The sequence below is a fragment of the Fundulus heteroclitus genome, chromosome 15 (genome assembly GCF_011125445.2).
Source record: "Fundulus heteroclitus isolate FHET01 chromosome 15, MU-UCD_Fhet_4.1, whole genome shotgun sequence".
NCBI lineage: Eukaryota > Metazoa > Chordata > Actinopteri > Cyprinodontiformes > Fundulidae > Fundulus > Fundulus heteroclitus.
In genome coordinates, this window is record NC_046375.1 from 13130739 (window position 1) to 13158599 (window position 27861).

A 27861-nucleotide genomic window follows, 5' to 3' on the forward strand; every position below is an offset into this window, starting at 1 on the left:
AGACGGGTGATGTTGAATTTTCCTATTTTCTTAGATGATTAATAATTTCAGAGTTGACTTTGCGAGGGAGCCACATCGGACCAGGGTGGACTACCTTTCCGGTTTCTGTGTCAGGTCACTCCCTCCTCTGCGCTGTCAGCAGCTCTTTACACGGTTCGAGGTGGGCTGTCTCGCTCCGAACCAGCTCCGTCTTCACTTTCCCCCCCGTTTTCTCTCCTGGTTTTTAAGCTTTAGACTTTTTTTTTTTAAATCGTTTGTTGTGGGGACCGTGTCGCGAAGACTTTCGGAAGGGGAAAGTTTTCTTCCAGCAGCAGTTGAAGAGCAGCCGAGGAGCGGGGTGAGAGATGACCAGCTGAGGACTGGAAACCGTGGAGGGGGGAAAAAAACACACGGGGCCTGTTTCTGTAATGATTGATCAACGCTGCCACAATGGCGTCAAAGGTAGGAATAGTAACTTTTCTGTGAGTTTTAAACGTGAACGTCTCGGTCTTGTCTGCTGTAGTTTCCGCTGACAGTTTATTTTTTTTCCCCCTCTCTCTCTCTCTCCAGTATCTGTACTAGCAATGGACTCGGGTTGTAGTTTGTCAAATGTTGCTGTGAATATTTGTAAAGTGACGTTTCAAATTAAACGGATTTTAAAGTGTTTAATCAACGCGCGATTGTTCACGGCACACGTCCACGCGCTCAAAGTGAAACAGCTCCTTTTCGTAAACGGGGAAAATGTATATCGTCAAGAAAATGTCTTGTGACATTTTACAGCCTCCCCAGTACAGAGCGCTACGACGTCCGCTGAATTGTGGGAAATGTAGTCTTCCGGTTGAAGCTTTTGGAGCGTTGAGATATCGGAGGGGGAGAAAAAAAATAATTTCCAAAACGATCAAGATAAGAAACGGGTATCGTTCAGGTGTTTTTCTACCTTACAGAGATAAAAGCAGTTAAAAAATTTATAAAAACTGTTTCTATGCATTTTGTCTTTAAATGTGCGATACACGTACATAACATATATGCTTTACATATTAAAAGTTTTTGCTTTAATGTTGTTATCTATTTACTGTAATATTTTGCCCATCTAAATAAAAGAACAATAAAAGGATAATTTATGGCTGAAAAGAAATCCGTTAAAAAGCAAGTTTTAATGAATAAAATTATTTATTTTCTTAATGCTATAAAACCAGAAAAATTGTGATGTATGAATATTATTTTCAGTTTAGTCTTCACCTGTCAAAATAATTTACTGTTATGCATATTTTTTTGCATTTTGATTTTTTTAAAGACTTTTTTTTTTTAAGTAAAATAAACTCAACATTGAAATTCTTGCCATCGAGGCATGGGTACAAATTCAAAATCAGATTCTCGCAGCATGTTTACCTTTAGCAAATATACTGCAACTTAACTATGTTTACAGCAAACCTTTAAACAAAGAAGTTGCAAAGTGATTAAGTGTTTTCATGTAACAGTAATCATTCTTTTAGCTGCTAGAATTATATACCATATTTCTTATTGCATTTTAATGTTATGGCATTTTTTTTTATTGTTAGTTTGTTTGTGGTACATCCCACAAATATAATGGTAGTTTCCAAGTGCCTATTATGTAGATGATATACCTTTTGGCCTTTGATACGGTAACACAAGTATATAAAATTGTTATTAGCTGGTTAATTGGTCAGGCTATCTGCTCTGTTAGCCTATGTGCATTTTGCTGTTTAACAGGCGTGCTAATTTAAGTGTAGCTTTAAAATGGCCTTCCAGAACGGTGTCAAAAGTACTAGAAATCGTAGGTACGTTATGAGTGAACATTTTTCTAGTTTTTAAAACTCATCCATCTATTGTCATCCGGTGGATCTGATGGATTCCAAGGTGCTCCGAGGGCAGACGGGATAGTTCCTCGGTCAGGTTCTGGGTCTTTTAATCATCTGTACGTGCCTGGAAAAGCCAGGAGACGTATTGATTGAATTCACCACCCACCTCAACTGGCTCCTTTTAATGTGGAGGAGTTTCAGCTCTTGTTATGATTTTCAAACCTAAACTTTTTCTATTCTGGTTATACCTCAATACCGTCAACAGCCCAACTTCAGGACAGATGATGCCAACATGCTGTTAAAGCCTGAACCTTTAGATCTTTAGATGAACTGCTAAATAGGGCTGAACAATTAATCGCATTTTCAATATAATCGCGATTTAAAAGAACGCAATTTCCAAATTGCAGAGTCTGCAGTTTTTGGCTATGTAACAATTAGGGAATTAGACGCGTCCTTTAGGTGTTGGTAAAATGTTTAAAGTGGGTTTGCCTCCACATGGAAGGGAAGACAGTTGCAGCAGTGAGTTAATCTATTTTTATTACTTCTTTTAGAGTTTATATAATCATACATAGCATTAAGTGCATGTCAATCAGTTTAATACATAGACTTGCTTGTTGGTTGCACTTTATGTTCAACAAGGATTGATGTCCAAATCAACTAAAAGCTGTTCTCTTGAATAATATTCTGATTAATAGAAACATTCAAAGTTCTTGTTTTAAATAGTCCTTGTTTACAAACGTCTTTATTTAGAGGCCATTTTTGTTGCTTGTGGTTAACGCGGAGAAAAGTCAAAATTGCAATTTGGGTTGAAATATATTGTAGGCAGAACGCAATCATTTCTGCTCTGAGTTTAGATGCTGTGGGTCTTTTAGCAACTAATCTGCACAGCGAGGAAACAAAATGATTTGTTGTTTGTATATGTTTAAAAAGACATAAAAGAAGACAAAAAGACAGAAATTAAACTTTAAAAAAAAATCGCATTAAATCGCAATATTAAGAAAAAAAAATCGCAATTAGATTATTTTCCAAAATCATTCAGCCCTACTGCTAAATGTCTTCTATTTAACAGAATGAGTTAAATAGTAAAATAATCTGTGCCAAAATGTTAACATAGGAGGTCAAATTGGAAATTATTCTTAGTCTTAATAACAAATATGCCATTCCTGTCATGCTACATGAACAGAAATGCGTTGGTGAGGCCTTTTTACAGAGACGTCCATGACTTGCCCTTATAAATATTCCCTTGATCATTCATGTCCTTATTGAAGCGTGCGCGCTAAAACTACAGCAGCTCTCCGATCGGCCTCACGTTCCACCACCGGAAGAGTTTTCCCTTCACTTTTTCTCACTAATGAGTAAATAATTAATGTTTCCTCTCGTGGATGCAGAGGGAGCTATAGATCAGTAGGTGTGATTGTGTGGGAGAAGGCAATTGAAATTTGGCAATAATCAGCTGCAGAACTTGCCTGAAGAAAACAACCAAAAAAAAAAAAAAAAAACCTGTTTGGCCTGTTTATCTTTTACCCTTATTTTTCTCCACTCCTGTTAGCTTGCCACGGGGGTCATTGAATGTCCTCACTGTGGACTAATGTTTAAGGAACGAGTCCATTGATCACCCTTTCTTGTTTGTTTTCAGGCACAGGTTTTATATGACTTCACCGCTGAGCCTGGGAACAATGAGCTGACAGTGAAAGAAGGCGAGACGATCACAATCACCAATCAGGTAAAAAAAATAAAAAAATAAAACTGTCCTTGTAATGGACACAGGATTCATGCTTTTATACATTTGTGTGTAAAAATAGTATGTTCAGATTTAGCCGCTTTCTCGCTGAGGAAGAGGTTTATTTTGGATTAGCTGTTATTTTGGTGGTGGGAAGGGGTGGGGGGAATTAACCAATTAATTAAAATAAATGTAAGAAGCTCTCTCTGGTTTTAGCCTTGAAAACTGACTCAGCTCCACAGAGCATAATCACATGACCTCGTGTCGTTTGAGTTGTGCCTCATAAATTACACAGAAGAAGAAAGAAAGAAAGAACGAACGGACGCAAGGGGAACAAATGAGTGAACAAACATGATGTCATTAGTGTGGAGTTGCCAGCAGTTCAAAGATTACTTGCGCTGTGCTGACCTACATAGTTTTTTAATCTAAGTCTGACAGAACTGAATCAGGAAGAGCTAGTGTGTTTTTTTTTTTTCTTCTATTAAGTAAACAGGTTGCTGGTACGGGTGGGCAATAATTCAATAGCAATAAATATTGCGATATAACTTTATTCATTAGGTGATATGACATTTCTGGTATTTCAATATACATTACAGTCTATGATTACAGCATTTATCACTGACTGGCGTTCTGGGGTTTATGTAGTTTTAATGCGCTCTATTTTATAAAGCAAATATTTCTAAAATGTTGTATCGGAGGAGTTTTAGAAACAAGGCAAAATAATTGTCATACGTTTGTGCAGGCATCTGTCGTGGGAATTCTCGCCAATCTTTCTGAGGCTTTTATTTTGTTAATATTGATATCGTGATTTATATTGTATCGACTGAAATTGAGAAATGTATCGTGATATAAGTTTTTGTCCATACCCGAGTTGCTGGTAGTTTTAGAGACTCTGCAGAAGATCTAGAGCCTCCATATGTTTCTTTGTCACGCCTCAGCCACAAAATGTCCGTCCGTCCGTCCGTCCGTCTTCTTCCGCTTATCCGGGGTCGGGTCGCGGGGGTAGCAGCTTCAGTAGGGAGGCCCAGACGTCCCTCTCCACGGCCACTTGGGCCAGCTCCTCAGGAGGAATCCCAAGGCGTTCCCAGGCCAGCCGGGAGACATAGTCCCTCCAGCGTGTCCTGGGTCTTCCCCTGGGCCTCCTCCCGGTGGGACGTGCCCGGAACACCTCACCAGGGAGGCGTCCAGGAGGCATCCTGACCAGATGCCCGAGCCACCTCAACTGGCTCCTCTCGACGTGGAGGAGCAGCGGCTCTACTCTGAGTCCTCCCCGGATGACTGAGCTCCTCACCCTATCTCTAAGGGAGAGCCCAGACACACTACGGAGAAAACTCATTTCAGCCGCTTGTATCCGGGATCTCGTTCTTTCGGTCACGACCCAAAGCTCGTGACCATAGATGAGGGTAGGAACGTAGATCGACCGGTAAATCGAGAGCTTCACCTTTTGGCTCAGCTCTCTCTTCACCACAACGGATCGGTACAGCGCCCGCTTCACAGCAGACGCTGCACCAATCCGCCTGTCGATCTCCCGCTACATCCTCCCCTCATTCGTGAACAAGACCCCAAGATACTTGAACTCCTCCACTAGGGGCAGCACATCCTCCCCAACCCGGAGAAGGCACTCTCCCTTTTTCCGGTTCAAGACCATGGTCTCGGATTTGGAGGCACTGATTTTCATCCCGGCCGCTTCGCACTCGGCTGCGAACCGCTCCAGTGAGAGCTGTAGATCACGCCCTGATGTAGCCAATAGGACCACGTCATCCGCGAATAGCAGAGACGCAATCCTAAGGCCACCAAAACGGATCCCCTCAACACCTTGGCTGCGCCTAGAAATTCTGTCCATAAAAGTTATGAACAGAATCGGTGACAAAGGGCAGCCTTGGCGGAGTCCAACTCTCACCGGAAACGAGTCCGACTTACTGCCGGCAATGTGGACCAGACTCTGACACCGGTCGTACAGAGACCTGACAGCCATTATTAAAGGGTCCGGTACTCCATACTCCCGGAGTACCCCCCACAGGATCCCTGGGGGACACGGTCGAATGCCTTCTCCAGATCCACAAAGCACATGTAGACTGGTTGGGCAAACTCCCATGCCCCCTCCAGAACCCTGCTGAGGGTATAGAGCTGGTCCAGTGTTCCACGGCCAGGACGAAAACCACACTGCTCTTCCTGAATCCGAGATTCGACTATCCGATGGACCCTCCTTTCCAGAACCCCCGAATAGACCTTACCAGGGAGGCTTAAAAGTGTGATTCCCCTGTAGTTGGAACACACTCTCCGGTCCCCCTTTTTAAATAGGGGGACCACCATCCCAGTCTGCCAATCCAGGGGAACTGCCCCCGATGTCCACACAATGTTGCAGAGCCGTGTTAACCAACACAGCCCCACAACATCCAGAGCCTTAAGGTACTCCGGGCGAACTTCATCCACCCCCGGGGCCTTGCCACCGAGGAGCTTTTTAACAACCTCGGCAACCTCAGCACCAGAGATGGGAGAACCCGACCCAGAGTCTTCAGGCTCTGCTTCCTCAATGGAAGACGTGTTGGTGGGATTAAGGAGGTCTTCGAAGTATTCCGCCCACCGACGCACGACGTCCCGAGTCGAGGTCAGCAGCACACCACCCCCACTGTAAACAGTGTTGGTACTGCACTGCTTCCCCCTCCTGAGACGCCGGATAGTGGACCAGAATCGCTTCGAAGCCGTACGGAAGTCTTTCTCCATGGCCTCTCCGAACTCTTCCCACGCCCGAGTTTTTGCCTCGGCGACCAGCCGAGCCGCCTGCCGCTTCGACTGCCGGTACACATCAGCTGCTTCCGGAGTCCCACAGGCCAAAAAAGCCCGATAGGACTCCTTCTTCAGCTTGACGGCTTCCCTCACCGCTGGTGTCCACCAGCGGGTTCGAGGGTTGCCGCCGCGGGTTCGAGGGTTGCTGAGGCCACAAAATATAAAACATTTTATTGGGATTTTATGTGATGGACCAATGAAATGTAGGGGGACGCTGTGTAGAGCCAGCTTTTACTGCAACTACAGCTGCAAGCCTTTTGAGGCGTGTTTCTACCAGCTTCTCGCATCTAGACGCTGAAAGTAGCTGTTTTTTTTTTTTGTTTTTTTTTTTCTTGCAAAGTAGCTCAAGCTGATTCAGGTTGAAGGGAGAATGTCTGTGAACATCGAACTTTCAAGCATTGCTACAGTTTCTTCATTAGACATCGACTTGGTAACCCTAACACCTTCTTGTTGAAACTATTCCATTGTAGCTCTGGTTGCGATCCTGCTAAGATAATCTTTGCCGTTGGGAGACTTTTTGGAGACTCTCAACAGACCTCCCACCCTGGATTGCCCTCGATTTGGCTCCATCCATCTTCTGATAAATCTGACCAGTTTCCCTGTCTCTGCTGAAGAAAAGACCATTATGCTTTGACTAACATGTTTCAAGGTGGGGACGGTGTGTTGAGGGGTTTCAGCTTTAAACTTCTTTAAAACTTTATCCCTGACTGTTATCTAAGCCATAACATCTAAGCCATTACAAGGCCTCTTTGGGCGATAATATAAAGCTTGGAACTCCACTCTACTCCAGACATTTGAATTGAGAACGCTTTCCCTGGATGTGAAGCGAAACGTCTTTAAACTTCAGCTGTTTTGGTTTTTTAACTTTTTTGGAAGGATTTATCCCTCACCTGTCTGGTTTATCTTCATGTCCTATGTTGACTAAAATTCTCTAACAAACCTCCTATTTAGGGGTATTTGAGTAAAGGGGACTGAATATAAATATAGCCATAGTTTTCAGATTTCTATTTTTTTTTTAAAACAGAAAACAATGTTTATTTTTTTTTATATACTGCACACCACTCCGTGCTAACCTGACGAGCCAGATGAATTTCGCTCCACCTAGCTTCACTTACATCCATCTGGGACATCTCCCATAGAGAGTGATTTCTTCAACCAATTTTATTGTCCAGCCAATCAGGACGCAGGGCTGGAATTTCATAGATGTGACGTAGTGGAGAAGCGACCGTGACGTGAGACTGTTTTGATTCAGACAATGGCGGCTCGCATCGAGGAAGCAAGCGTTAACATTGATGCTGCTATTTCTTCCGTGTTGTCCAGTCTACCTAATATTGTTTCATTAAAAGAACATCAGAGAACGGCTCTGAAGGCTTTTGTTGGTGGAAACCATGTTTTTGCCCTTCTCCCGACCGGATTTGGCAAGTTTAGTTTTTTCCTGCGTCACTCTCATCAGCGTCACGGGTTAGCTTCGGTGTGAGTGGTTGAAATAGCACGTCGATAAAGATGACAGACAAGTGGCTTATCCAATCATATGCAAGGATTTTTGATAAGGCCCAGCCTTCTGAAACGCCATTCCTATGGAGGTGTCCCAGATGTATGTGAGTGGAGCTAGGCGGAGCGAAATTCATTTGGCTAGGGTCAGGTTAACTCTGTGCTGGTCTATCATATCAAATCCTAATAAAATACATTGTTATTTTACTTTGTTACGGTACTTTAAATAGAGAGAGTAGGTTCGCTTCTGGGTTTGGAGTCACCTGCGTGTGCAACACCTGTGGTTCAGAGCATTTATTTCCCAGCTACCCCTCCCCCTATACATTCTCCGCTTATTTGTAACATGTGGTCTCCTTTCATCCCAGAATATTGGAGGCGGATGGATCGAAGCGCAGAACTCGAGAGGAGAGGTTGGACTGGTGCCTGAAGACTACATTGAGGTGAGCGAGAAAACGCGCGGGTCATGAAACGAGCGGTGGGCTGGATGATTCGGGAGGATGCACGCGCCCTCCACATCGGAGACCAGGATACACGAGCGCGCTGTGGTGCCGTCGCTTCGCCTGACATTGAAATCACAACAGGATGTGCCTCCTTCAGGGATCTGCTGATTGTGGTGTTTTTTTTTTTGTTTTTTTGTTTTTTGTAGTGTGTTTGAGTTTTGGTGTCCGGCTTGATCCGGTTACTCTGCCTCTGTGGAAATGATTCACCCTAAAGACATTCAGACTCTGAATACGAGTAACGTCTGGGATGGGAACAGTTTAGCTCCCGTCTTTTAAAAAAAAACCTGAAGTAACTCCTGATTGTACACGTGATAAAGATTGATAGACTCAACAGTTCGAACTGTCCAGACAGGCTTGCCTGACCTTAGCGGTATCAGGTTACCGCTCCAGCTGCTCCGGGCCTGTTTTGATCTGGTGCCCAGCTTTTGCAGATGAAAATCGGGAACTTGCCGTGCAGGTTTTTTTGGGTATTTATGAAACACTTAACAGTCTGTTTCACAAGAGGCAGCTGTTCATGCCTTGCTAGAATGCTGATGAAGACGAGGTATAAGGGAGAAAAAAAAAAAAAGAAAAAAAAAGAAGGTGCCGAAGAGCGTTGCGCTGTGGTTGAGTCGCAAAGCAGATGTGGGAGACACCAGCCGGTGCCGTCACATGTTTGTTTGTGAAGTGTGGGGAGGACAGCCAAGAAGAGCGCCACGTTACCATAGAGGAACGCACTTTTGGAAATCATTAAATCATAGCGACATTGCCTGTTTTTACCTAATGTCACTTTATTTTTTTCTGATTTTATTTTTAGCTCAACAAGGAATTTCCTGCCTTCCCGGGAGCCGTAACGACGGCGCCCCCTTCAAACACAGCAAACTTCACATATCCGGACCTCTCGGTCTTTGATGCGTTTGCGCCTGCAGCAACACCTGCACAGAACCAGGTAACGTGCCAAGCTGCGCAGGATTCTGGTACCGATCTACTCTTTATGTTTATTTTACAAGCCAAGCACCTCTACAAGCAGACCACCTGCCATGGTTCTTTTCCCCCTTTTTCTCTTGAACCTTCCTGCATTTTGTCATAGGACAACCACAACCTTTAATGTATTTTTGAAGGACTTTTATGTGATAGACAAAGTTAAATTAGCACCTAGGTGTGAAGTGGAAGAAAAATGAGTCCTGGGTTTTTTATTCATGTGGGTGTGCACATATATTCAGCCCTCCTGAGTCAGTTCTCGTTAGTCTTCAGGGGTATGTCTCTACCAGCTTTACACATTTAGAAACAAACAATTTTCACATTGTTCTTTTCAAAATAGCTCAATTCTTCTTTGTTTTTTTTAAATTACCTTTCCTGTTCAGCAGTGTAAGACTAAGGATTGTTTTCTGACAAGCCCGTTATAAGACATTATTTTGGCATTATTTGAAATGCAGTGGACAGGGAGATGAATATGAAGGGGGAAATGGAGAGAGGTGAGGCAAAGGGTTAAAACGGAGAGAAGAATAGTGAGACCTAAGGATAAAGCGGGTAGAAGATGCCTTACTAGGAGTCTGCTTCTATACCTGCAGAGAAAAAGAGAGAGAGAAAAAACAGAGCAAACAAAAAAAAGTATCACTAGGACAAACAACCAACGCATATATAATGACATCACCACTGAAGAAAAACACAATTTATTTAATGCAGGATGTATTTGGTGGCAGCCGCAGCTAAATATATAACTTATTTGTATATCTGTGTATCTCTAATCACCTGGATCCAAACACCTGCAGGTGTGTGTGTGAGCGCGTTTGTATACGTAAAGTTTCTCCATTTAAAAAAAAGTCTCATAAGCGGAGCTGCATACTGAGAGGTGCCTGGACACACCAGCCGCGCATCTGAATCTTACCGGTCTAGCTCTGTCATCGTCCTGCTGGAAGGTAAAACCTCCATCCCAGTCTCAAGTCTTCTGCCGCCTTTTCAGGGTTTTTTTTTTTTTTTTTGTCCAGGTTTTAGCTTCATCTTTCTTCCCGTCAACTCTGACCAGCTTCCTTGTTCCTGCGGAGCAAAAGCTTTCCCACAACATGAGAAAGCGACCGCCTCGTTTCACCATGGGGAATGGTGTTCTCAGAAGGATTTGCAGTGTTTTGAAAGTGGATGACGTGCAGTTGTCTTTTCTTCATAGTCTGCCACCTGAGCTGTGGATCTCTGCAGCTCCTCCAGAGTTACTTGAGGCCTCTCTGATTAGCGGTCTCCCTGTCTGGTGGTATGATGCTGTTGTTCTCTGAGGCCTTTACAAAACAGCTGTATTTGTTGAAGCATTAAATCACCCACAGGTAGACTCTGCAATGTGACTTCTGACGGTAATTGATAGCAATAGATTTTATTTTGGGGCTTCAGATTAAAAAGTGACTCAATACAAATGCACACAGCACTCTTTAAAAGGCCTTTTTATTCAGATTCGCACTTATGCGCCACTCAGCGCTGGTTTGTCCATCAAATCCTTTCAAATTTGTGGTTGTAGCGTAACGAACTGTAAAACCTTTCCGTGAGACACAGCAGGATGATGTGATGTTGAAGGAAAAGCGGAAAAAAGCGGAAGCAGGCCGCGACCAGATTTGATTCACGGTTGTGTCCAGTTTGTGTGAACCCCAGATGCAGAAGTGAGAGCGGCTGCTGCCACAGATAGCATTACAAACTGACACACGTTTTTTTTTTTTTTTGCTTAAGTAACGCAGAGAGGAAATACGTTGAGCGGCGTGTTCTGTCTTTAGCAGCCAGAAACTTCCACAAAAAAAAAAAAAAAAAAGAGCGCATTGCTGCATTGGTGAAACGGTTTGGGCCATAGCATGTTTAGGAGTCACGACAGGAAATGTCAGCTTTGCTTCCTTATAACGTCTTTTAAATATTTAAGCACATAGATTTCAGCACCATCCTTCTCTCTGCTCAGTTTTAACCTGCACTGCAGGCGCTTTGTACTGATCTCACCTTCTATTCCCCTCAAGGTGGATTCTGGGGCCTTGAGTCCCGTGCCAGACACCCCCGACTCCCCAGTTTCCCCCTTCTTCCCGTCCCCCGAGGAGGTAAATGCCACTTGGGGGTTGCAAGCTTGACAAGAGGCATTAGTTGGAGCCTTCTTGCCTTCAGCAATTCTCACCCCTAAAGGCATCTGTTTGATCTGCTTTCAAACGTTCACCCACTGTCTAAAAAAAAAAAAGCATGATCTCACCCTTTTTCTCTCACCTTGCACCTCAGAGCAGAAAAATGAACGCTCCCCGATCACAAATCATCACCCACACCGGATGACGCGAATCAGCACTGTTTATTAGATGTGTACCGATCACAGTTTTATAGCCTGATTTCAATGTCCAGTTGTTGTTGTTTACTGATTCTGATCTCACCCCCCCCCCCAAAAAAAAACTATAATTACCTGTATTCAAAATGTTTTTCACAATTTTTGTTTCAAATAAACACCTGACTTATCATTACAAAATTGCTTACAGCTAAAAAAAACACAGAGAAATTCAACAGTTTAAAACCTATTGCGTTATCATTGTGCGAATTATTAATATATATACAGACAGTTTTGGCATCTAGACTTTGCATCGCAATAATATATTCAGTCCGACAGCGGCGAAAAGGCCTAAGATGCTCAAAGTGTTAGAAGCATTGCAATCCTGCATGAGAAGGACGGATAATATCTTTTCGTCTGTAATGATACCACAATTTTAATGTTTGATGATAATATATAATATGTAATTTCATCATTTTTTTTTCTAATTACATACTGCCCTAGTATCCTCCAAGTATCAGGTCAGAAGCATTTGTACAAGTTATTGCATAATATCTCTTTCATCAGACAGAATGTAGCTTCATTTTTAGCTCAGTGCAGACCAGAAGTGCACAAATCTTAGTTTATTTAGCTTTGTTTTTTGCAGCTCTGTCTAAATTAATGTTTTTATGAGGGGGGGGGGGGGGAAGCTTGGATTTGTCGATAAATACATTAGGCGGTTGAATAATTTTTTTAATGTAACATATTTCATCAAAACCCTACCGTGTAAGTTAATACTGAGGCATCAAAATATAGTAGAAATATTTTTAACAAAGCAAAGACAAAATAAGTCCAGGTCGAGCTGTTATTGAACCGCTTTTATTAGCATTTAGATTTAATAAATGTAATACCCAGCTCTATGTTTATATCCTAGGTGGTAAATAGGGCCCACGTTGACTCAAGGTTATCTGCCAGACTGCAAACATTTTTAAGCCGAACATATTTCGTGAAATATGTAAAATAGAGCACCGTATCTGTTATAAATTCAACTTCCGGTGCTCGCAAAGTAAAATGAATTCTTAGTGGTAGCACGTATGGAGTGGCAGGCATAGCTCTGTAGGAAATAGCAAGTCTACTGTTGATGGTCTAAATTGATAATGAGGAAGTTGCGTTCACTGAGTGAGAGATCAGTGATTAGGAAACAGGACCAGCCGATCAATTGATGCATCCAACTTATTCATTCAGTCACCGTTCAATTCATTAATTCTGTGAGATAATGATTTTAAAAAAAAGGTGGAGCGTTTTCCTCGAGTCGACGTAAGCAACAGGAAAACATGGTCCATTTAAAAAAAAATTAACACAGGGCTGTTTTGTTCCTACATTCAGTCATTCGTCTCAGAGTTTGGTTAGCAGCATGCAAATTTTAACCAGCAAGTGACACACGCAGACAAAAACACCGTTGCATGCGTTTATCTGCTAGTTTCAGAAGCATGACGCGGACTTTCACTTAGAACTTGTTCATGCTGTGACAACATGGTACCCTAAGCGATAAGTGTGTATGTTTGAGCATGTGTCTTCCTGCAAATAGTACAGCATTCAATCTCGTTTAGATGAATTATCATCAGAACGAATTATCTCTTAATATACTCCCCGCTAAAGGCAAAGGTCTGCGGCAGATTTAAGAAGCATGTTGGTTTGGGACTACTGCTGGCTTCACATGAAACAGAGAGTGTCTGTCTTCTCTCCTCTCTGCCACCACAGTCGTCCCTTTCATCCCTCACGGCCTCTCTGTATATCTCTCTCTCTCTCTCTCTCTCAGGCTAGCAATGGTAATGATCCCTGGTCAACGTGGAACGCAGACCCTTCGGGGGGCTCCAACAGCAACTGGCCGTCTAATCCGGAGGGCACTCAGACTGGGAAGGGTGCCGCTGACCCCTGGGGTCCTGCATCCCAGGGCCACCCTCAGGCTTACCAAGGTCCAGGTAAAACTAAAAACAGCTTGTTTTTACCGTGTGTGTGTGTGTGTTAGGCTAAACATCATGGCAGAATAATGATTTCACTTTTGAAGCTTGTTTAGATTGTAGTTTACATTTTTTTTTGTTCAGATTGGAGTTCATGTATTAAATGTAGGGTTTTTACGTTAAGAAGCATGTATTAAAAACATTTAAGAATATCTGAAAAATAGTAGAAATTTCTAGTGTTTTGCAATTCATTTTTTCTACATGTTAGAAATAACATTGTCTTGTTTTAGGTCCGTAAGCATGACCAAAATTCTTCAAACTGCAAAGTTTACATACAGAGTATTAGGGCTGTGCATAAAAATCGATACAAAGATTAACATTGATGTTTTTAAAAACTGTTTAATATCGATATTCTGGCTTTCAATGTCAATATACCTCCCAACCCCTAGGGGGCGTTCACAGCCCCCCAGAGGTTGGGAGTTCACAGCAAGGAAGAGCAAGTGAGACGAATTTGCGGAATAGCCGACATGATTTTAGAAGCTTCTTCGTCCCTAAAATCAGACGTTTGGGCACATTTTTGGTTTCTGTGATACATTAAATGCGTTGAACCAAATGCACTTTATTTTCCTGTTAATATATCAGCGTTCAATAAATTGAACATAAATATAATATTTGGCTGGCTTTGTTGATTAAATGAAGTTGAGCATTAATTTGAAAGTAATAAATATCCATATTGGAGTAAAATCAAATCAAGCTGAGCTATGTATCGAGAAACGTATTGAATCGGCTCATCCTAGATGATACCCAGCCCTACAAAGTATTTGGTAAAATTGTCTTTCCATAAGCGTCTCGTGATAGTTTGCTGGAGTTTTGACACGTTCCTCCTGACAGAACTACTGACACACCTTTTCAGCTCTGCCCACTAATTTCCTTTCATGGCTTTGTGACGTCCACTGCAAAACGTTGACTTTTTTGAATCTAAGCCACTTTGAAGCTCATTCCTTGACGTGCTTAGGATCGCTGACCTCTTGGAAGACACATTTATGCCACAACTCTTAATTTCTTGACTGATGTTTTGAAATGTTACATCAATATTTGATCATAAAGCGCTTTCTTCAGGGAGTCACCGGCCCTTTCTGCAACATACCTGCCACAACATGATGCTGCCACCTCCATGCCTCATAGTGGGGTTGGTGCTCCTCTGATTGCAACCTTCCTCTTACCTGACTCCGCCAGATAGATTTGCTCCGCATATCCATCTGGAAACCTTCCGTTGAAGTAACTTTGGGAAGGGGTGAAAATACTGGTTAGCTGATTGGCCTATGTTGGTGATAGACGGGCCAAATGAACCAATCAGATTCGTCGTCGCTCTGTTACGAGCGACGACGAAAACACAACCACAAGCCAAGCTACTCTTGCTGCTGCAGGTAAAGGCTCGTTAGCTCAGCAAAGAAATACTCTGTAATTCCGATAAAACTTGCTCGATAGCCACGCTAACGCTAGTTTCATCGGCTGAAACCGCCATGTTGTTTAGACTGAACTGACGCGCTTCCCGTTGCGTCACACCTCAACCCGCCTCAAAGCCAACGCTGATTGGACGTTCGTTTGGTGAACGGCTCCAAATTTTCTTTAACGGAAAGTAGCCAGACTGATCTGCGAGTGAAACCTTGAAAGCTCGCGAGATCAGGATGGTCTCACGAGGCTAACCTTCCTCCTCTTTCCACCAAAAGTAGCAACGAACATTATTTGGTCTAATGAACAGTTTTAGTTCCATTTGACCACTGGTTGTGTCTCCAAAGATCAAGTTAGCATATGCACGCTGTAATCTGTCTTTTTATGTTGTTTTTTGGAATAATGGCTTCTTCTTCTCTGATTGGCCTTTCAGCCCACGTTATTATAGCACTATTAAGGACTTTTCTGTGTCGTTAATGAATCCCCTTCTTCCTTGGGAGGCAGAGCGAGTATCTCTCCAGGTTGTTATGATGCTTGGATATTAACCTGGTGTTCAAACTTAAATCCTGTTGGTAAAAGAGGTGAATGACCTGTGTATGCCCTTATTGATATCCTGGCTGATGTGTTAAGGTTTCCTCAGGATGTCACATGAGGAAGTAGTTTGGTGTAGGTGTTGCCTTAAAATAACTGCGTTTAACATTTGACTGTGATGAAAGTAGTAAAATCCTCTTAAAAATGCTCTAAACCTTTTGACATTTAGTAAATATCCATCATTTTGATCATCTTACCTGACCTAAAGCATAGTGGAATTTGCAGGGAAAAAAAAGAAGATGTGTTGCCTTTTTTATGGCGTTTATAAATATCTGGTTTCAGCTGTATCTCATTACAACCTGTTCTGGTTTTCTCTGGTATGTTTGGAGTTAGTTCAGGTGCATATTTCTGAAACATGACTCCTATTCTGAACAGTTTGAGGTGATGATTTGCTCACGTAAGCCGAAATGCAGTGTTTTTGCTCATTAAGGAATTCTGTGTTCCTACTCTTTGCACGTACTTCGGGTGTCTCTTTTATTTGTGATAAAATTAACTTTTCTCAAGCTTCTTGGTACGAGACGAGTTACCTCGCAGGTGGATCTTGATGAGTCTTGACAGAAAAAAATTAATTTGCAGATATATGCTAATTGTTTCCTTGATCTTGGGTCATGTGGAGCCCAAATGGCTCCCTAGCTTCTTGTTATGTAATCTGTAAAGAAATAAAACATTTAAATTTAGCTAAACAGAAGACTGAAGTCTTGTGACAGCCATGTGACTATGAATGATTAGCTTGTTGAGGAAAGTCGAGCCAGTAAAAGTCTCTCCTGCTGTGAACCAGGAGCGTGTTATAAATCTCTGAGCAGCTGATTACTTTCAGGTTTATACAGCTTCTCAGACGAAACCTCTTTGTCTGTCGCTGATAAATTACAAGCTCTTCGTTCTTGCTGGTGATGGTGATCACGAAGCTTCAGCTGCATCTGGCTGCAGGCCTTTATAGTAATATAAATCAGTCAGCTGCTCCTGTTTTTGTTGATAAGCACAGTTTTAGACCCCAGCTCACAATTAAAAAGGCGATAATTTGTACATTTTTGGTAAACCTATTGTGTAATCTGCATAAATGATGTTTTAATTACACATTTGTTTTAGATAATAATAATATAATGCAGACATATGCATGATATAGCCAACATATGCTGTGGATTTTAAAAAACCTGCATTCGCCCCTGTTAAAATGGCAGTTTCTTGTGAAGTGAAAAAATTAAACTGTGATGAATAAATTAAGAGAGTTGTTGAGAGATTTGGATTTAACTGTAAAATTTCCAAACTGGTTTAACCCTATCGAAGAATGGATTCTAACTACACCTTTTGATACGGCGTGAGCATTTATTTGTTCGCGGTAGCAATCTGTCATCATCCTACGTGTCGTTTTGGCAATATTTGGTCTCTCAAGCGTCTCAAAATCTGTCATATTCTAACAACACATTTTGCCCACAGACATCTTTGTGTCTTTGGAAAGTTTTTTTTTCTCGGATTTGTTCATAAACTCTGGTTAGGCCGTTCCAAAACATAGACTAAAATATAGTGGTCAGAATAATCTGCAGCTGCGTCAGTGTTGCTGCCCGTCTCTCAGCAGCCTCTTTTTAACAGTTTCCATGTGCTCACTGTTGTCCCATATTTTCACCACTTTTTCACGATGCTTATTGCAGCGGCATGGTCCACAAATGAAGCTTTTGAAAGTTTTATTTATTTATTTTTACCATCCTGCTGATTAATTCCGTATAAAGTGAGATCATTTTCTGCCAAATCTGGCTTTAGACGAACAATACAAAAGGTGTACATGTCAGGAAAATCCTTCTAGAGCATCTTCTGTTGAATTGTGCAGACATTAATTCCCATTCATGATAGAAAAGGCTTAAAAAAGTGGCGTTTACAGTCCTGAACCAATCAGTATAACCTGGCCCATACAAGTTAAACTGAAATTGTTAATCTGGTGTCACATGAGGCATTTTCATCATGTGAAAATATGAGACTGTATTTTTTTATTTAATTATATAGAATCGTGTGTGGTTGCTGGATCATATAGTGAAGCTTCATCTTGTTAGGAAATATCCTTCGGGTCTGGATAGGAGCGACTCTGGGATGCTGTTCGCCTCCTGTGAAACGCGCCGGCTTTTTCGGCAGGCTGCGGAGTCATAACTCTGTTTTTGCCAGACGGCGGAAAAGTTAGCCTCACTAATGACTCACAGGGACAAATGACTCCACCTGGATTTTAAATTTCTCCTGATGCTTCTGTAATAAAATGAACAGAGGAAATGCGCTGCAAGGAGAAGCATTAACAGACTTTCCTCCTTTCTCTCTCCTAGCCAAGGACATCTACCCATATCCTTACCTTATTGATTACACAGGTATTGGCTTATTGCCTGATAGATGTTGCCCTTATTTTGGCGTGACTGCACTGACAAGCTGGATGATGTTTTTTCAAGAGCATGTGTTTGAAGCACGATACTTACACATGATTGACAGTGGTGCTTTTAGAATGTGCTGGTTGCGGTTTCTCTGGTATTTTAGAGGATTTTAGATGTTTTTTTCTGCATGTTTTTCTGTTTCTAACAGACAGCAGAAGAAGTGCAGGGTTGAAGCTAATTTCAAACTGTTTCAGAGTAGGTGTTTGTGGCAGCAGCAGCTCGTTTCCACACCTTAATCAGCTCGTAGTTTCAGTTCTTCATGAGCATCAAGGTAAATGTCATCAGATAAGACCTGATCTACAGCAGATGAGCCTCAGGACAAATTTAACATGTGAAATCAACATGCGAATGAAACTGATGTGCTGCTGGTTTGTTGTGTTAGTGTGCTGAAATGTTTTTTATAATGCATACTAACTATTTGCAGATTTGGATTTTGATACAATGTATTACTGCGGGCCTTGAATCCGAAGGGGAAATGTTCTCAGACATAAAATTAAACCTGGGATTTAAATTAATTTACTTTAGCATCACTGAGACTTAATTCCTAAAGCAGGTTTATTCATTAAATCATGTTTTGAGTTGATTTAAAAAAATATATACTTTGAGTTTTTTTTATTTAGTTATGCATCTGTTATCTACCTTCTTTGCTTCCCTTTTTGCTTCCTTCCATGCTTTCGTCTTTGCTTTCTTCCTTGCTTCCTTGCATCCTTCCTTGCTTTCTTCTTGGCTTTTTGCCTTGATTCCCTGTTTTCTCCCTCTCATCCTACCTTTGTTCCTTGCTTACTACATTCTTTCCTTCTTTTCTTTCTTTCCCTGTGCTCTTTCTTGCTTCCTAGCTTTCCTCTTTTTTCTTTTCTTTCCTTTGTCCTTGTTTTCTTCATTGCTTCCTTGCTAGCTACCTTTCATCCTTGTTACTTTTCTTGGTTCCTCGCTTGCTACCGTCCTTCCTTCCTCGCACCATCCAGCTCTTACTGGAGAAGAGAACTCTAGATGTTTGAGTCTGGAATATGTAATTTGACCTGGAAAATGTGAAAAACTCTGACCTTTAACCAAGAGAATGGGGCTCAGTGGCTCATCTGAGAGGGAATAATTGCAAAGGAATAAATCCTGGCAAATCTAGTTCAAATGCCATGGCCTCGCACCAATGCTAATGATGTGTTCAACTTGTTGGATGGAGTCTGCCTGAGTAAGATGCAATCACCTCACCTAGATCTTAGTGCCAAAGATGCTGAAAGTCACAAAAAAACATCTGGTGGAGCGGATGAAAAGCAGACGAGATCTTAGAGGGTACCATCATAATATTTCTCTATACTATCACATTTTTTTCTAATATTGTGCAGCTCTACATTCTCATAAATCTTCCCCACGGCTAGTAATTTTGTCAATGGAAAACATTTTAACCAAATAGTGAAAAAACCTGCATAAATGTGACCTTTTTCCTGTCTCTGTGATAAAACAACCGGCCATGTTTGAATTCTCTCTCTGTCAGGGGCAGAGTTTGACGAGTGGGACGATGAATGGGATGAGACCAAGTCAACTAGCGGCTACTCAGAATCTGGGGAAGCTGGTGGGCTGCAAAGAGGAGGAACACAAGCTTCTTCAATGAAAATATCCCTTAATAAGTAAGTATTACTAAGTCAGTAGTATTACACGAGACTATGAAGTCGTTTAAATCAGCGGCCCTCAAACTGGGGTCCCCGGACCCACGGGGGTCCGCGAACCACGGGTTGGTGGTCCGTCAAACGCATGTGGTCGGGCCTGAGGAGGCACAGCTGAGGATGAGTCGGGGTTGAGCTATGTAACTCAATGGACAAATATTTAACTCCGTCCACTTCATCAATTAAGGCAAGCATGAGGAATCTAAAGGGGTCCTTTTAAATTTTATTTTATTTTTTTAATTTTTACTGCTGCTAAGAGTCCCTGGTCACAAAAAGTCTGAGAACCCCTGGTTTAGATGATTTATTTAAAAAGATTAATGCAGAGGAAACCTCTAAAACCACTGGGATTGCAATTTTTAAAATCAATGGACTTTATATGTTAGCTGTAGAACCTAATCAGGAGATATTTTCCCTTTTTTCTTTGAACAGATTTCCTGGATTCTCCAAATCTGGTCCTGAGCTCTACCTTCTCTGCAAACAGATTGCAAAAGGGAAAGAGAAGCTGCCAATATATGTAGGTGATCCCTAAATACACAGTTTCTACATCATATCATAAAACGTTTTTATCGACAGGATCTGATTTAACGAGCACACAGCCGCACCGTCTCTTCTTCGATAAGCATCAGCAGAGTTATTTTTAAACGGATGCTGTGTTTTTAGATGTGCACTTTGCATCGCTATCACAGCGAGATTCATTTCATTTTTCTTCCAGCATATGCTTCATTTCTATGCTAAAGGTTTATGTGTTGCATGCTCAGGTGGGCGAGGTTGGTCCAGTGTGGTCTTACCCTGAAGCCCAGATAGACTGCATCGTAGCCGATCCCAAGAAAGGCTCCAAGATGTACGGCCTCAAGAGCTACATAGAGTACCAAATCACACCCACTGTAAGTGATAAACTAGAACCTCGGGGGCAGTTTGTTGTCTTCATTGGGTGTTGTTTATTTATTTATTTTTCATTTCTAATTGTGTTTCTTGTTTGCAGACAACCAACCGGCCTGTCAACCATAGATACAAGCACTTCGACTGGCTCTATGAGAGACTGCTGGACAAATTTGGGTCAGCCATTCCCATCCCTTCTTTACCAGACAAGCAGGTGACAGGTGAGCAAATTTTTTATATTAGCCATAAATGATTTAGAACAGCATGTTGAAGTTTAAAATGGAACAAACACCATCTAAATATATTTTATTTCTTTTTAAAAGGTCGTTTTGAGGAGGAGTTTATCAAGATGCGCATGGAGCGGTTGCAGGGCTGGATGTCCAGGATGTGCAGACACCCGGTTATTTCTGGCAGTGACGTGTTTCAACTTTTCCTTACGTACAAAGATGAGAAGGTGTGATGTGATTTTTTTTTTATTGTGTTTTAAGGCAATATTCATGGTGAGATTGCAATGCTAACACGCTCAATCTACCTATACTTTATTGAGGAAAGATGTCACCATAAACATTTGCTTGTGATACTCATTTTATTGTTTTATTGAGCTACAGTGCCTTTCAAAAGTATTCATATCCCTTGGATCTTGCTACAGTCACAAACGTAACTGGAAGTGTGGTAGCATCATTGTGAATTATAAAGAGAATGATACACGTTTTTACAAAAGAAACTCTGAAGTGGGGGTTACAATTACAGCTGCAAGTCTTTAGAAGTATGTTTCTAGCGGCTTTGCATTTCTAGACCCTGAAATTCTTTCACAATAGCTCAAGCTTGGTCAGGTTGAATAGAGAGCATCAATTTTCGACTTTAGCCACTTATATTTCGGTCTGGACTTAGAAATAAGCTTGGATCTAAGCTATTCCACTGTAGCTCTAACTGTACGTTTTAAGGGTTTTGTCCTGCTGGAAGGTGACGCTACTGTTCCAGTCCTTTCCAGGACTGCCTTGAGTTTAGCTCCACCCCACTTCCTGTAAACTTGGCCCAACTTACCTGTCCCTGCTGAAGAAAGCCTTCCCACATCATGATGCAGCCACCACCATGTATTACTGTGTAATAGCTTGTTTTCAGGATGGAGTGCAGTGTTAGTTTCTGGTCACTCATAGCATTTTATTTGTTAGACACTTAAAATTTAGTTAAATGTTGATTTATATTTATTTACTTTTTGTGCGTCAGATTATTCTTTTTGAGCTGTGGGAGCTCAATAGGACATGTGGAGCTACGTCATCAATCTATCATTGATGATAGATTGAACAGAGCTCAGGCAGATGTTTAAATTGTGTTCCTCATTCTTCATGGTCTGTTTGTTTTCTTAGCTGTAATAATAATAATAATAATAATAATAATAATAATAATAATAATAATAATTGAACTGTATTGATCTCACAATGGAGAAATTCATTTCTGCATCTTAACCCATCCCCTTGGGGAGCAGTGGGCTACCACTGTGCGGCGCCTAGGGAGCTGAATGGCAGCTTGTGGGAGTTGAACTCAGAACCTCTGGGAACCGAAGCTCTGTGCTCTAACCACTAGGCCACCACTCCACCATGAAAAAAATAATGAAATTAGACATATTTCACCCTGTTGAATACTGAAGGCAGCTGGTTGCTCTGGATTTTGTTTAGGCATATCAAGCTAAACAGGACAGAACACAAATGCATGCCACACTTTTCAGATTTTTGTTGAAAAGAGTCTCAAATAATGTATCGTGGCTCTTTTACAACAACGCGTCCTTCTGTTAATCTATCACATAAAATCCTAATAAAACACTAAAGTGTGTGTGGTTGTGATGGGACACAATGTAATTGTAACGCACTATAAAGGCGTTTCTTCGTGACAGGACTGGAAGACGGGTAAGAGAAAAGCGGAGAAAGACGAGACCGTCGGCGTGATGATCTTCACCACCATCGAGCCCGAAGCTGCAGACCTGGACCCTTTAGAAGTGTAAGTTTAAAATCCCGGCTGTCCGAAGAGGAAGACTTCAAAGAGGAAGCCGCCGAGGGTGCCTGCTGAGCACGTTGTAACGCGTGCCACGTGCCTCTCTTTCCTTCCCAGGGAGCAGAAATGCGAGCAGTTCAGCAAGTTCACCAAAGCCATGGACGACAGCGTGAAGGAAATCCTCACCGTGGGACACGAGCACTGGAAGAGATGCACAGGACGTACGTTCTCACCGCTCTGAGTCCTAATTGGTGTTTGCAGCTCACACGCCGCGCCGCCGCGTTGCTCTGAAATTATTGTTTACGTACAGATCTTATTGTCCCGACTGTTTTCTCTCATCTGCTGCAGCTCTGCCCAAAGAATACCAGAGAATAGGAAAAGCCCTGCAGAACCTCTCCACTGTCTTCACCAGCAGCGGATACCAAGGTAGACTCTCCCACTGCGGCGGCACACTCGTGTTTTTCCCCATAGACGCCTGCCAGACTGTAGCAGTGTCTCCTGCTACAGTCTTCAGATTCCTTTTTGTAACCCAGTAACTGTGATGAAAGACTCAGACGCAGGTTGGCCTCGCAGATGGTGGGCAGATGCCGTTGGCAGACCCGCTTTAATCGTCCTTCTGCTGCAGGTGAGGCGACGCTAACCAACGCCTTGACGGCGGCGGGGCAGACGTACGAGGAGATCGCCCAGCTGGTGGCAGAGCAGGTAAGCTCCTGTTTTGAAACGCCTCTCCTGTTGATTCGGTTCAAAAACGAGGTCACACGATCGAGGCGTGCATCTCTAACACAGAGCGAGTTCTTGACTCTGCAGCTGGTAGAGTTTCAATCAAAACCACAGCTTTAACCTTCCTTACCCATCTTCTGCTTTCCGTTGAACAAGCAAACGTATATATATATATATATTTTTTAAATGACCTCAGGTAATAACCGCGCTTCTCTGTTGTAGTTCCCATTATCTAATAATGTTACGATCCTATCACCTGTGTTTGGATTATGTTGCTGGTTTTTGCACCGTGTGCTGTTGTTTTTTTTTTTTTCGTCGAGAACAAGGAAGTGGAAGACCTGGTGGTCGAAACGTCTCAAAGCCTCTTTTAGGCCATGCTATCATCAATCTCAGTTTATTTTATCTATAAACGTTTGCTGAGTACATTCTGTCAGATCGTAATGAAGCAGATATTTCAAAAGGCAGGAGATTGACACTGGATGGGTTTTTTTTTGTACAGCCTGTTTGATGCTCTGTGTAATAAAGTCAACTCATGGCTTTGTTTGCTGTCCCAGCAGCTTTCAGAGGAGGAATACGTTCGGTAAGCTTGTCTTGCTCCAGCCAGTGCTCCTGTAGAGTCGCTGGCTGTAGTTCAGTCACACATTTTATTGCCATACTTGGGATCCTTCCCAGGATCCGAAACCGTGAAGTCAATCTGTTGATAGCAACAGAGGCACAGCCCTCACATGGTCAAGGACTAGTGAGAAATGCAGTCGCCACACCTACATGTGCAGTATAACCAGACGATCATGCTGGATATACTTCCTTTATTTGTTATGCAGACCATAAAACTTGTCAGCCAGCTGGATGTCAGTCTCAATCCATGGGGTTATCTGAGAGACTTCCCCTATACTACGTCTTATCGTGTTCGTTCCTCATTTCCTGCTCCAAAGTTTGCATTTGCTGTTTTTGCTCCTATTTCAGGCACTTGACTTTCTTCCTTTTTACATTTATCTTTTCTTGTTTTTGTCTTTTTTTCCCTCCCTGTTTAGCCCAAGAAAGATCTTCACTTCCTCATGGAGACCAACAATGAATATAAGGGCCTTCTTGGATGCTTCCCAGATACCATTGGGGTCCATAAGGTACGCTTGCTAACGCTGCGTGGCTAACACTCGATGTGTTGGACATCAAGTCTGACTGAACAACAGACTTCATCAGGAGTTAAATTTTGTTCACCGGCTTCAGTCACTCAAAAAAAGCCCATGGAATCAGATTGGGACACCCCTAAAATGAATAATAGAGATGGATAATCTGGGAAGTTAGCATCGGCTGTCTATTTTATGCTAAGCTACCTTAGCACCTGCTTTTTCAACAAGCAGTCAAAGCAGTTATTGATGAATCTGAGGCAGAATGAGTAAAGATCTATTGTAAACACCACTTGTACCAAGAAAAAAGGTTACCTAGTGTTAATGTGCTCAGACCGTCTGCAGTTGGACTTACTTGAGTTTATATGTTGTTATTTAAGCGCTGGGATATATTGGTGTGAGCTCTCGGCACACTGAGGGGGGTTTATTAAAGGTCCTACAAGAATTAGTCATGCTTTAACACGGGGACCTGAGTTACCTATTTTTTTCTTTTACGGTGCCAGTTATGCAATTAGTTGAAACAGCTCTTTTTCAAAATGATTTAGGCTTCGAAATGCTTCTGAAAACACACATTTGTAATCATTTGAAGCTTTCTGGGTATCTAAACATTTTAAATAAGGTGTCTACTCAAAGGACTGATGAAGAAATGCATTTTAAAATGGTCTGTTTGTATATTTATTCATTGAGTCTATTGTTTCGCCATCAGCATTTAGTAGGGTTAGACCCTTTTACATATTGCAGCTCATTCTTTCTAAAAGATTAACTGAACTTTCATGGACATTGCCTGCTACTTTCACTGAAGTTACCATGAACTTCCTTGGAAGTTGCCAGAAACCTTCCCATAACTATCTGTATACCTTTGTGGACTGGGCTCTCCAGAACTTCCATTAAGCTTTCATGGAGCTCTCCCAGAACTTACCAAGCACGCTTAAAGGAGCAATAAGCGAAATTTCATCATTTTAGATAAAAATAACAAAAAAAAGAGCGATGTGAAAAACTAATGGTGTCTTTCTAGATGGGATATAGTATGACATCACACACCATCTTGTATTGGGCTACAGACAGTGCTCAACAGCCCACCTGCTGGCTTAAGTTCGCTTAGTGCTCCTTTTAAAGGTATATAGCCACATTATATGCTTAAAAAAAGACCAAAAACCATTTGATCATGATAAAATAAAGTTTTATAAACCAAACATCCATCCTGATAATGTTTTGATGTTCCTTTTTGTGGATAAAAATAGTCCCCGCACCAGGCACGATTAGCAGATATAAACAGCAGCTGGAAAGCCGCAGCTGGTACCCAAGTAGTTTTAAGTAAATGTAACTAATTTTATCAACTTTGCGAAGAATAGCCTGCCAATTTAATTTGAGTCCTGTATTTTTATGCATCTTTCGAATGGATCGTAAATAATAGGGATATAACAATACATTGATCCACATTGATATATCGATTAAATAATTAATAATCCAATTACATCAATGCAGAGTGAAAATATCGATCCATATCGTCATGTTTAAGATACGCATTGATTCACAAATTCATTCATGAGACTATAGTGAACAGGTAATCTTTTATTATTATTATTTTAAAATTAGAAGAGTGCTGTTTTTGATTTAAACGCCTGATACTTATAAGATCTTAAAAATAAAAGTCAAATTATCTATTTTATTAGTGAGTTGATTTTGATATAAATAATAACGTCATATCGTGATAAAACTGGTGATTTACACGCCTAATAAATAGGTTGTATATAAAATGTAGACAGCTTCCAATATATCGGCTTCTATCTGATAATAAATGTGTTTGGCTCATTTATTGTGTCTTTAATTCTTTCAGGCAGCTATAGACAAGGTGAAGGAAGGGGACAAGCTGGTGGCTGCCAACAAAATCACCACTCAGGATAAAGTAACCATGGCGAAACGTCTCAGCACCATGTCTTACACTTTACAAGGTACCACAACGTGTTTGTCAGTGAAGCTGCCTTAGCGCAGCAGGTTATATCACCTGAACTCACTGGTTTCTTTATTTTTCTTCTTTTCTTGCGACTCAGCTGAGATGAACCACTTCCATAACAACCGTATCTACGACTACAACAGGGTCATGCAGCAGTATCTGGAGGAGCAAGTCAAGTTCTACGAGACGGTAAAGGCATCTCAGCTTGATTCTGCTACACTTTGACATTGTCTCCCTAACTGGGAAGCAGCAGCACTGAGTCCAGATGATGGTAATAAACAAAATGCACATGTAATAAAGGACTTTTCTTTTTCCTCTGAATTTCCAGATTGCTGCAAAGCTGAGACAAGCTCACGGTCAGTTCACTACAATGTGAGCGCAGTGTCACACTACAAGACACGAGGTTGAACCAGATCCTCCCAAAAAAACGCTTTTTTTTTTTTTTTTTTTTTTTGCTTGCGTCGCATTCTTTACTCTCCCTATAATTTAAAAAAAATCACTTCTGCATTTCTTGTACTCTGACCCCATCTCTCTTTCCTTTTACTGCCACTGCCAACAGCTCCAGCCTGTTTTGTTGCTCTCTCCCACCGGCGTATGCACAGATTAATGAGGGCAGGAGCTGGAGAGCTTCAGTGTTTAGGTTTTTAGGCGAGGTAGAGTTGCCTGATAGAATGCAACACAACATTTACAAAAGCCTTTTTCCCTCCGTCCAAGGTCCACAGCTTGTAACACAGGATGTCGTCATCCCAGCTGCACTTTGAGCAGCCCTGGATTCTTTCATTACATTCATTTAAACAACATCGATGGCAACTTTGCAATCCGCAGCCGCGCACTGATATTCTGACTACAAAAACCAAAGCCGTCCTCTACTTTCACGATCGCATATAAAAAAAGCTTTATTGCTCATTTCTCAGCCGACAGCAGGTCTCTTTTGATGCATTGCTCCTGCATCATGTTCATCAGCTTTGTGAGCCAAAACAGAGGTGCAGCGAAGCCAAAGGCAGACTGTGCGTCCTCCGCTTTCCCACTGCTGGCAGTGCCTTACTCGATTTTCATCCTGCGCTTCCTCAAAAGCTAACAGGAAACTCCACCTTCTTCCTGCTTTGCACACATTTTTTTTTTTTTTTTTTTTTTGCCCCCTTTTTGAGAAACTAGAGATGCTGTTTGGACCTACTTTTTATGCCTCACTTCACACACTGTCCAGAAACAAAATGTGCAATGAGAAAAAAATAAAAACGAAACAAATGGGTGGTTCATTATTCTTTTTTTAATTCTTCTTCAGTGATTGAGGCCTGAGTCACGTTTCAGTGTTGTGATATTGCAAAATGAGTTTCCTCATGTGTCCTCACTTGAAGAGATTGTCACGTATTAAATTTGTCTTTCCTTGCTTTTCACGGTCAAGTTTCCAATCAGCTTCTAATCTTGTTCATTCTTTGTACCTTTTGTCATGTTAACAAAATACATAAATATATATATTATATTTTGACCTGTCAGGTGTTTCTTGTCATTATACTTTATGTATAGAGGTTTTTGCTATATAGTGTCATTGAAAGCACAGTAAAAAAATTTGTTTGATTTATTAAACGATGATTTGTATTCATA

At 41.6% G+C, this 27861-nt stretch overlaps 1 protein-coding gene across 5 annotated transcripts; it reads left to right on the top strand.

Annotated features, from left to right (window-relative positions):
• The first annotated feature begins 116 nt into the window (after nucleotides 1-116).
• On the top strand, nucleotides 117-27861 carry snx9b (sorting nexin 9b). 5 transcript variants are annotated; one of them, XM_036147429.1, is made up of 20 exons: nucleotides 119-441; nucleotides 3436-3522; nucleotides 8163-8237; nucleotides 9094-9225; nucleotides 11261-11338; nucleotides 13346-13508; nucleotides 17834-17875; nucleotides 19425-19557; nucleotides 20023-20107; nucleotides 20352-20477; nucleotides 20576-20693; nucleotides 20796-20926; nucleotides 22364-22467; nucleotides 22579-22682; nucleotides 22810-22887; nucleotides 23087-23163; nucleotides 24213-24302; nucleotides 26143-26257; nucleotides 26357-26448; nucleotides 26588-27861. In XM_036147429.1, exons 1-20 carry the CDS (start codon nucleotides 430-432, stop codon nucleotides 26633-26635), a joined length of 1890 nt encoding a protein of 629 aa, XP_036003322.1. In that variant the 5' UTR covers nucleotides 119-429; the 3' UTR covers nucleotides 26636-27861. The 5 variants fall into 5 exon arrangements, 4 of the variants coding, with proteins under 4 accessions (XP_036003322.1, XP_036003324.1, XP_036003323.1 ...); XM_036147431.1 differs by lacking the exon at nucleotides 11261-11338; XM_036147430.1 differs by lacking the exon at nucleotides 17834-17875 and having other exon boundaries at nucleotides 120-441.

What these genes read in the sequence shown, in the direction of transcription:
- snx9b (XM_036147429.1), top strand. An exon ending in AAGAGAAGCTGCCAATATAT is followed by an intron (nt 20,108 to 20,351) that starts GTAGGTGATCCC and finishes TTGCATGCTCAG; the next exon opens with GTGGGCGAGGTTGGTCCAGT. An exon ending in ACCAGACAAGCAGGTGACAG is followed by an intron (nt 20,694 to 20,795) that starts GTGAGCAAATTT and finishes TCTTTTTAAAAG; the next exon opens with GTCGTTTTGAGGAGGAGTTT.